The 10,716-nt window shown below is 51.1% G+C and overlaps 1 protein-coding gene across 29 annotated transcripts in view; it reads right to left on the bottom strand.

The window, feature by feature from the left end:
* Positions 1-1,000: 1,000 nt before the first annotated feature.
* Positions 1,001-10,716, bottom strand: part of CEP164 (centrosomal protein 164) — a 91,874-nt gene continuing 82,158 nt past the window's right edge. For 18 of the 29 annotated variants that reach the window (XM_054525142.1, XM_054525145.1, XM_054525140.1 and 15 more), the window contains 6 exons: positions 6,216-6,323; positions 5,221-5,359; positions 4,285-4,632; positions 3,360-3,426; positions 2,338-2,460; positions 1,001-2,183 (listed from right to left, as the gene is read on the bottom strand). In XM_054525142.1, coding sequence (XP_054381117.1) covers positions 2,087-2,183; positions 2,338-2,460; positions 3,360-3,426; positions 4,285-4,632; positions 5,221-5,359; positions 6,216-6,323 — 882 coding nt within the window. In that variant the 3' untranslated portion in view covers positions 1,001-2,086. Of the gene's footprint in view, positions 4,633-5,200; positions 5,360-6,215; positions 6,324-10,716 lie in introns of all 29 variants that reach the window. The other 11 variants (XM_063711397.1, XM_054525153.1, XM_063711401.1 and 8 more) reach the window with 6 other exon arrangements.

Raw genomic sequence — 10,716 nt, 5'->3', positions numbered from 1 at the left:
CAAATACTGGGTCATTCGCTGTATGACCTTGGGCTATAGTGATTTCACCTCTCTGAGCCTAAGTTGCCGCATGGATGAAATAACACTAAAACAAATGTTAGCTTGCTTCTCCTTCCCTCCCTTCTTTCCTTTCTTCCTTCCCCCCAGAAAGTGGCTAGGACACAGAACTGGGTTATTTTGCATGCTTTGTCCTTAGGTTGGTTTTCTTACACAAATCCATGTCATGTGGCCATCTTGGTTTGTTCTCCTAGCAATTCTGTTGCTACAAATCCAAGACTGTATTTAGGCTGTTCACACCGCTGGAGCAGAAAAACCCAGCTAACTTTGCCAGCTTAGGGACTTTGGGGGACTCATCTTGCATTTGTCTGCATGGGGAAAACACCAATCAGCCTTTGGGAAATGGCACCATGGGTCTCCAGCTGGTAGGTGGGAGAGCAGTGAAGGGGCAAAGGGAGAGATGGCGAATTCAGCACTTCCCAAGGACTGGTAGCGGGGAAGACGGCGCTCTGGGGGCGCAGGGATGTAAAGATTCTCTGAGCCCTGTTTTCCTCATCCATAAAAATGGAGCAGAAAATATCTACATCAATATCTACATTGTTGCAATGATTAAATCAGATACTACAGAGGGCAGTGTTCTATGAATATTCATTTTTCCTTCCTCCCTTCTCAGGAAGGAGGCAAAGGCCTCCCAAAAGGAGACACATTTACATGACTGCCTTGTAGAAAATGGACCTGCAGAGATTTAAATGATGCAGAAAACACCCAGGATTATCACTAGAGTTGGCTGCACCACATAAGCTATTCCCAAAGCACACAGAATGAGCCACATGATGAAACGGAGTTTTCTATGTAGTGGGCTAATGCCTAAAAGGCATCTGAGGAGATCAACAGCCAGTTGGATCTTAGTTTCTTATTCCATGACCGAGAAATGAGTTGGAGGACGGACGGAGTTAATTTGTGTGTCAGAGAGGCAAGGGCAACCCCACAGCTTGCAAAAAAATAAAAATAAGTGCATTTTATTTAAACAACGGAACAAACATCAGAGAGTATCCCCTGCAAAGCACCCACCCCAGAGCCCACTGATGGAAGCGGGGCTGCAGGACGCTCTGCCACAACGGCAGCATCTCCAACTGCACAAAGACCCCTTGCTGCCAGGGCCAGGCACCGGCCTAGCCCCTCGCCTGCCTGCCTGAGGCAGCCGTGGAATCAGGGCAGGGGTGGCACAGGTAGAAAAGACAGATGGAAACAATGCCCATGAATATACCCAACGTGTCCCAGGAGGATAAAAGCCGCCATGAGGACCAGCAGCCATCCCAGTCTTTTTTTTGGCCTCCCGGAGAAGCTGTGTTTGAGACCTGAGACTCCAGCTGAAATGGCTCCCTGAGGAGCCCCAGGGAGCAGGAGGGGTGCTCCTGAGGACAGCCCCCGAGGAAAACACAGTGCCTGCAGAGGGACAGCCCCCAGCACCCTCCGGCAGGGCTCTGGACAGCTAAGCCCAATCCTGAGAGAGTCAAAAAGAGAGACGGAATGCTCAAGAAAAGAGGCATTTAAAAATTAAGAAAAGAAAGACAAAAAAGAAAGGGTCTGATCTAAGGCTGAGGTATTGGAGATAGATGTGGGCCCAGAGAAACTGGGTCCCAGGGTACACACACGCTGGGGGTCTTTGTCCTGATGAACTAAGAACCATACGCACAACCTCCTTGGGAGCCCCGAGCAGTGCGCTGCAGGGACAAGGAAACAACCAGCTCCAAAGGGACTCCCTGGGCCTCTGAAGGCAGCTCCTCTAACACCTCCCTTCCTCCCAACGGGCTTCCCGGCCCTGATACCCCACAGCCACCGCACACCATCAGCTTGCCATGTCAATGACAAGAGCTCGTACAAGTCCACACATTTTAGCCCGAGATAGGTTATGTAGTCACAGAATGTGCGGCTTTACTGTTCCACTCAACCCCCTGCTCCCTGGTGGCTCCTGCAAGTCAAAGGGGGAAGGAGGGTGCTTTCTCAGATGGAAGAAGGCAGGCAGCTCCTCAGGCACCTGGTCTGGGTGGAGGAGAGGCTGGGCTGCCCCAAGCCCCTGCTCAGGGCCTCAGAAGCGATACACCTTCACTCTGTTGTGCTCATCAAGGCCCAGCTGCAGAAGGCTCAAAGTAGCTTTTGGCTTGGGTGCTGAAGAGAAGAGAGGTCTGGCCACAAGGTGAAGGAAAACTGCAGTCACTGGGCATAGCCAGGCAGGGGCCATGAAAGGGTCAAAGGCTGAACAGGATCCTCCTCAGACCCTCAGGGCACAAGCACGGGCCCCACAGCCCAGCCCGGTTTGGGAACCAGGTAAAAGGATACAACCTGGGGTCATTCTTGACACGTTCCAGCCACCTCCGGTTGGCCTCAATTATGCCCTGAAAGGTGGTGCTGCCCGCCTCAGGGACTTGGGAATGGGAGTGCTGTAGGAGCCGGAGCTGCTCACTGGGAAGGAAGAGGAGAGCATGGGGGAGGGGAGAGAGGAGGCGCGGAAGTGACAGAGGATGCACAGAGGCCATCACAGCTGTCGCCTCCTCCCTCTTCCTCTCAGCTACCAGAGCAGCTTCTCCGAGGTCCTAGCAATTTAAAGCTTCAAAACATTTGCCCCTCCAAAACAGTTCCCAAACGGGAAGGTGGTGGACGCCCTCTGCCCCCTTGCTGGGTGCTACTGATACAAGGCTCTGGGCTCCCACAACTGCCTGCTCCTGCCAATCTCATCAGCAAAGCGCTCCCCTCTGTCAACTCAATCCTTGGCCAGCGTCAGCTCTCAAGTTGGCCAAAGGGTTGGTGGGGGTTACTCACTGTTAGCGGCCTAAGGGAGGGAGAGGGGGAAACATTTGGCAAGGAATGAGATGAATGGAAAATTAATAACTGGTTGAAATAATTGCCCGTCTGTCTCCTCCACAGGGTGTCCCTCTCACTCCAGATGTTGCTCAGCAGGACTGGGGGAATAAGGGAGTCACAGGAAGCAAACAAGAGCTCAAGGGCAAAGACAAAGGCCAGACTCTGGGGCTGGAGGGGCTAGAGGGAGGGGCGGGGGCAGGGTCCCACCAGCGGCTGACTCCTCCCCACAGGGGCCAGAGGGCAGCTTCCTCAGGGGGTTGGTGGGGTAAGCCCAGCCCTTCCCCAGTGGGACCTTGGCAGTGTGAACTTGACTTTCCCCTGGTCACAGAGGGGTGCCTCAGACCCAGGCAAGTAGGGACAGCTCTGTGGACTAGAGGCCTGCCTGATTTCTTGGGGAAGACCAGGAGGTCTGCTCCCCTCAGAGGTCCACCCGCCCAGGGAAGCACAGTGAGCAGCTCGACTATGACGTTCCACCCCAACCAGCCCCCAGGGAGGCTCACCTGGCAGACATGTAACCCAGCCTGCTCTCCAGTGGGGCAGGGCTGTTGCTGAGCAGCGGGATGCCAGCTGGAAGAGCATGGGGACAGGGCTCAGAAATGGGCAGTGGCCACCACCCTGCCCACCAGCACCTCTTGCCTCCCCAGAATAAACAATCAAAGCAAAAGCGGCTGGAGGCCAGAGACAGGTGAGAGGCAGGAATGGTCCTATTTATTTCATTTTTAAAACTTAATCTACTTTTCAATTTGGGTTAGGGCAGAAAGAAGATATTTTGTTTTCCCTCAAATGCCTTGTGTTTTATGGCTTTTCATAATCCTCCACAGGGCTGAGACCCGGGGAGGCCACTTGGCTCAGAAGCAAGAATTAGCCACACAGCCAAGAGGTTCCAAGCAGAATCCTGGAGTCACAGAGACATGGGGTCACAACTGAGTTTGTCACTCACTCACTGGGTACCCTGGAGCATACTACTTGCACTCTCTGAAACTCAGTCTCCTCAACTGTAAAATGGGGATAAATAATTCCTACCTCAGAGAATGAAGAACTAAATGGAAAACTATATATAAACCGCTTGGCCCATCATGTATTGCACAAGATGGTAGCTATTAAGACAATGACAACAATGACCGTTTAGGTTCTGCTGAGCTCCAGAATCCATAATAAAGGCTCCAGTCAGCCAGGCTCCATCTAAACCGTCCCGACCCATAGAACTCCTGGCTGCAGGGCTACCTGCAATGTCTCCTTCCTCAGGGACCCACAGGTAGAGTCAATGGACCAATGGACTATGGCAACGTTGGGGGAGGAGAGGTGTGGCAAAGGGATGCAAAAGAGGAAGAGGAAAAAAGGAGCAGGAGAAAGAGGGTAGAAGAAAAGGAAGGAAGAGGAGGAGGAGGAGGCAGGTGGGAAGGCTCCGCCCAGAGTGGGGCTTACATGGAAAATACTTGCGCCACTTCTCCAACAGGAAGTCGTCCACTGTTTGAGCCACAGAGGAGGGGAGCCTGGGCCCCTGCCCTGAATCCCAGGCCCATTGGGTGGACGTGGGTGTAGCAGATGATAAGGCTGAGAACCTGGCCAGGGAGCCATAGTAGGTGGGGGTGGGGGTGCTCTTAGGGTCCCGGGGAGGGAGCTGGGCTGGCGTGGAGGCGAGAAGCGGCGGCGGCGACTGAGGGTTGAGGCTGTCCAGGATGCTGAGGACACTGCTCAGCTGGCTGCTGATCTGCCGGAGGGAGTGGCTAAGCCCATGGATCTTGCAGGAGGTGAGACTCGGGGTTGAGTCGACTGAAAGAAAAGAGGTAGATGGTGGGAAGGGACTCAAGCTCAGGACCCTGGACCATTCCCAGACACAGCTGTCACGGAGGACCCTACTGGCCACCCCTCCCTGCTTCTCCAGACAACAGCCCCTCAACCTCAGGAGGGGTCAGGGATGGCAGGGCTTCTATGTTCCAGACAGTGCAAGCGAGAAGCCGGCCATGAGAAACAGGTTTCCAGGGCAAGGCCCTGGGTGAAGGGCCCAGGACCCCAGAGAGAAGGAAGGGGAGAGGGCCCTTCTGTCACAAATGGGCCAGAGAAGCTGAGAGAGAAAAGCCTCCTCAAGGAGGCCCTGGAAGAGAAGAGGCCAGTAGGGCCAGTGGTCACACCGTAGAGTGCTCTGCAGCATTCAGAGGGCTTCCCTGACCTTTCAGCCCCACGTGCTGGCAAACCTAGATGGCCTGATTCCTTCCCAGCATTGACTGAGCACCTAGTCCAGACACCGGCTCACAAAGGCCTCCCTCTGCAGGGCTGAGGGAAGGGAGCTCTTCTTCTATTCCCCAAGTTCCTCCCATTGCATGGGTACCACGGTCCTCACCCCGCATCTCCCCCACTCACTCCTCTGCTGCCGCCACCACTCACGGTGAGGCAGGGAAAAAGATTCAGAACTTTCACTGCTCAGGCTGTCCATGTCACTGAGGTCGAAGGTTACCGCCTTCTTGGTGGGGGATCCTCCCAGAGTGCCCTCATCTGAGGCCTGCGGGGTAAAGTCAGCAGTTATGACCCACCCCTCCAGCGTGCTTTCTACCCTTCCTCTTTCCTTCCTAGGAAGTGGCTAGGACACTGAGCTAGGTTCTTCTGTATGTTTTGTCTTTAAGCTGGTTTTCTTACGCAAATCCATGAAATATGGGCATCTCCATTTGTTCTCCTAGCAATTTTGATGCTACAAATTCAAGGTGGTATGTAGCCTGTCGCCCTTGTGATGTGTGGGAACTGAGGACTTGGTGAGTAGACTCCTCTGGGGCCCAGAGTTCCACCAGGTACCCTGGGTGAAGCAAATCACACAGCTGCCTCACAGCAGGATGGGAGGGAGGCAAGGCTCAGCATATGTCCCAAATGCCTGAGACATAGACAACAGTGCCATCAGGTCCACACAGACCCCCACCACCCTTTCCAGTAAGCTCTCCCTGCAGTGTTACTCCACCTAAGTCTCTCCTGCTACATCTAAGCCTCAGACATCTAGGAGAAAGTCCACAAGGTCCCAAGGCAGGTAGGAAAACCTATCATGTGTGTCCATTCCTGACACCCTGGTCACACCTCTCCTTAGGGACCAGGGCAGGGTAAGGGCTCGGCCCTCTTCTCAGGCACCTGTAGCAAGAGGTTCCAGGTATATTCAGGACCATTCAGCACAGGTATCCAAACCCACAGGTGTCTTCAACATACTCAGAACTGAAGCCACTGCCACCTTCATCAGCCAGTAGACAAGTCTACTGCCCAATCCTGGGCCCTAGAGGCCCAACTCCCCCTGATGCAGGACCAAAGAACTCAACCCAATCCCAAGGACAGAAGAGGAAGGCCGAGGCCCACTGGGCTATGTGGACATGGGGCTGCACCTCTTCCCGAAGAGAGGACTCCAGCTGATTCAGCTTCTCCTCTTTCTTCTTCAGCAGGTTGTGGCCTTTCCGCATGGCTGACTTCATCTCATCCAGGTGCCTGGTCTCCTGCAGCCAAGGAGAAAACAGAGGAGAAATGACTACCCACACAGACGCTGGAGTCCCACCCCTGCCATTTGCTGACTGGGTGATCTCGAACAAATTACTATAGTCTGTTGTCTCATCTAGAATAGAGAACTATGACTTTTCATAGGGTCGTGAGAATTACAAGAGAAAGAGTATGTTACTATGTTACATGCTTAACACCATGCCCACACCTTAAAAACTCTCAAATGGTTACTGTTAACCAAATGGTTATTATTTATTATGATTACTGTTTTTAGAGATGAGATCTCACCATCACCCAGGCTGGAGTGCAGTGGCCTGATTACAGCTCATTGCAGCCTCAACTTCCTGGGCTCAGGCAATCCTCCCACCTCAGCCTCCCAAGTAGCTGGGACTACAGATGTGTGCCACCACACCTGGCTATTTTTTTTCTTTTTTCTTTTTTTCTCCTTTTTTTTTTTTTTTTTTTGTAGAGACAGAGTTTTGCAATGTTGGCCAGGCTGGTCTCAAAATCAAGTGATCCTCCAGCCTCAGCCTCCCAAAGCACTGGGATTACAGGCATGAGCCACCACATCAGCCGCCAATGGTTATTATTATCACTGCTCCAATTATGATCACTCTCATCACCACCACCACCATGGTTGAAAGGGGTTAAGCAGAGCAATCACAGGGTTGTGGGCAGCATGTATATAACCCTGGGAAGCTGCCCCTCTGTCTGTTCCAGCCCTTGCTCTCTGCTGACCCCAAGCCAGTCCTAGGGGCCATTGGGGCCTGAGCCCCTTACCAGTTCTGAACACCATCAGAAACACCATTTCTTTTCTTTTTTTTTTGAAATAGAGTCTCGCTCTGTTACCCATGCTGGAGTCCAGTGGCGCAATCTCAGCTCACTGCAACCTCCACCTCCTCCTGGGTTCAAGCAATTCTCCTGCCTCAGCCTCCTGAGTAGCTGGGATTACAGGTGTGCACCACCACACCCAGCTAATTTTTTAATTTTTAGTAGAGACGGGGTTTCACCATGTTGGTCAGTCTGGTCTTGAACTTCTGACCTCGTGATCCACCCGCCTCGGCCTCCCAAAGTGCTGGGATTACAGGCATGAGCCAATGCACCTGGCTGAGCACCATCAGATTTCTAAGGGCCAGGTGATCCAAGAGAGCTCACCCTGCCAGGACCCTCAACTGGTCAAAGATCTGTGATCCCAACTAATAATAATGAAGTATCTGCCTTTTCATTGCAAATTAGGCTATCAGAGAAGCAGGGTGGGTAAGTAACTCAAAGCCTTTTGCTAAGTGTGTTCAAAAGACTTTCATGTACGAATGAAGTCTTTAGTGTGACAGAATGGAAAGGCAAAGCACTGGGTTTGAAAGTACTAAACATTAGTCATACTGTTCACCAGGAAAATGGGACTATTACTACTGCCTTGTACATTATAAATGGTTATTGATATAGTTTGGCTCTTTGTCTCCACACAAATCTCATCTTGAACTGTACTCCCACAATTCCCATGTGTTGTGGGAGGGACCTGGAGGGAAATAATCTGAATCATGAGGGCCATTTCCCCCATACTGTTCTCGTGATAGTGAATAAGTCTCACGAGATTTGATGGGCTTATCAGGGGGTTCTGCTTTTGCTTCTTCCTCATTTTTACTTGCCACCACCACGTGAGAAGTGCCTTTTGCCTCCTGCCATGATTCTGAGGCTTCCCCAGAATAATTTCCCCAGTGGAACTGTAAGTTCAATTAAACCTCTTTTTCTTCCCGGTTTTAGGTATGTCTTAATCCACAGCATGAAAACAGACTAATACAGTAAGTTGGCACCAGGAGTGGGGTGTTTCTGAAAAGATACCCAAAAATGTGGAAGCAACTTTGGAAATGGGTAACAGGCAGAGGCTGGAACAGTTTGGAGGGCTCAGAAGAAGACAGGAAAATGTGGGAAAGTTTGGAACCTCCTAGAAACTTGCTGAATGGCTTTCACAAAAATGCTGATAGTGATATGAACAATAAGGTCCAGGCTGAGGTGGTCTCAGATGGAGATGAGGAACTTGTCGGGAACTGGAGCAAAGGTGACTCTTGTTATGTTTTAGCAAACGGACTGGCAGCATTTTGCCCCGGCCCTAGAGATTTGTGGAACTTTGAACATGAGAGAGATGATTTAGTGTCTCTGGCAGAAGAAATTTCTAAGCAGCAAAGCATTCAAAAGGTGACTTGGGTGCTGTTAAAAGCATTTCATTTTAAAAGAGAAACAGAGTATAAAAGCTCAGAAAATTTGCAGCCTGATGATGCAGTAGAAAAAAAAAACCCTGGAATGGCTGGCAAGATGGCCAAATAGGAACAGCTCCAGTCTGCAGCTCCCAGCGAGATCAACGCAGAAGGCAGGTGATTTCTGCATTTCTAACTGAGGTACCCAGCTCATCTCATTGGGGCTGGTTAGACAGTGGGTGCAGCCAAGGGAGGGCGAGCCAAAACAAGGTGGGCGCCACCCCACCCGCAAAGCACAAAGGGTCAGGGAACTCCCTCCCCTAGCCAAGGGAAGACACAAGGGACTGTGACTTGGGGGACAGTGCATTCCAGCCCAGATACTACGCTTTTCCCACAGTCTTTGCAACCTGCAGACCAGGAGACTCCCTTGGATGCCTACACCACCAGGGCCCTGGGTTTCAAGCACAAAACTGGGCAGTCATTTGGGCAGACACTGAGCTAGCTGCAGGAGTTTTTTTCATACCCCAGTGGCACCTGGAATGCCAGTGAGACAGAACCATTCACTCCCCTGGAAACGGGGCTGAAGCCAGGGAGCTAAGTGGTCTAGTTCCAGATCCCACCCCAACAGAGCCCAGCAAGCTAAGATCCATTGGCTTGAAATTCCTGCTGCTAGCACAGCAGTCTGAAGTCGACCTGGGATGCCCGAGCTTGGTGGGGGCGGGGCATCTGCCATTACTGAGGCTTGCCATTACTGAGGTTTTCCCCTAACAGTGTAAACAAAGCCACCAGGAAGTTCCAACTGGACGGAGCCCGCCACAGCTCCACAAAGCCACTGTAGCCAGACTGCCTCTCTAGATTCCTCCTCTCTGGGCAGGGCATCTCTGAAAGAAAGGCAGCAGCCCCAGTCAGGAGCTTATAGATAAAACTCACATCTCTCTGGGACAGAGCACCTGGGGGAAGGGGCAGCTGTGGGCACACCTTCAGCAGACTTAAACATTCCTGCCTGCTGGCTCTGAAGAGAGCAGCAGATCTCCCAGCACAGCACTTGAGCTCTGCTAAGAGACAGACTGCCTCCTCAACTGGGTCCTTGACCCCCATGCCTCCTGACTGGGAGACACCGCCTAGCAGGGGTCAACAGACACCTCATACAGGAGAGCTCCAGCTGGCATCTGGTGTGTGCCCCTCTGGGACAAAGCTTCCAGAGGAAGGAAAAGGCAGCAATCTTTGCTGTTCTGCAGCCTCTGCTGGTGATATCCAAGCAAATAGGGTCTAGAGTGGACCTCCAGCAAACTCCAGCAGACCTGCAGCAGAGTGGCCTGACTGTTAGAAGGAAAACTAACAAACAGAAAGGAATAGCATCAACATCAACCAAAAGGACATCCACACAAAAACCCCATCTGAAGGTCACCAACATCAAAGACCAAAAGTAGATAAATCCATGAAGATGAGGAAAAACCAGCACAAAAATGCTGAAAATTCCATAAACAAGAATGTCTGTTCTCCTCCAAAGGATCACAACTCCTCGCCAGCAAGGGAACAAAACTGGATGGAGAATGAGTTTGACAAACTGACAGAAACAGGCTTCAGAAGGTGGGTAATAACAAACTCCTCTGAACTAAAGGTGCATGTTCTAACCCAATGCAAGGAAGCTAAGAATCTTGTAAAAAGGTTAGAGGAATTGCTAACTAGAATAACCAGTTTAGAGAAGAACATAAATGACCTGATGGAGCTGAAAAACAAGCATGAGAACTTTGTGAAGCATACACAAGTATAAATAGCTGCATCAATCAAGCGGAAGAAAGGATATCAGAGATTGAAGATCAACAATGAAATAAAGCGTGAAGACAAGATTAGAGAAAAAAGAATGAAAACGAATGAACAAAGCCTCCAAGAAATATGGGACTATGTAAAAAGACCAAACCTATGTTGATTGGTATACCTAAAAGTGATGGGGAGAATGGGACCAAGTTGGAAAACACTCTTCAGGATATTATCCAGGAGAACTTCCCCAACCTAGCAGGACAGGCCAACATTCAAATTCAGGAAATACAGAGAACACCGCAAAGATACTCCTCGAGAAAAGCAACCCCAAGACACATAATCATCAGATTCACCAAGGTAGAAATGAATGAAAAAATGTTAATGGCAGCCAGAGAGAAAGGTCGGGTTACCCACAAACGGAAGCCCATCAGACTAACAG

Source organism: Pongo abelii, chromosome 9, assembly GCF_028885655.2.
Source record: "Pongo abelii isolate AG06213 chromosome 9, NHGRI_mPonAbe1-v2.0_pri, whole genome shotgun sequence".
Lineage (NCBI taxonomy): Eukaryota > Metazoa > Chordata > Mammalia > Primates > Hominidae > Pongo > Pongo abelii.
The sequence above is the reverse complement of the archived record's forward strand: the minus strand, read 5'-3'. Positions and strand labels throughout refer to the sequence as shown.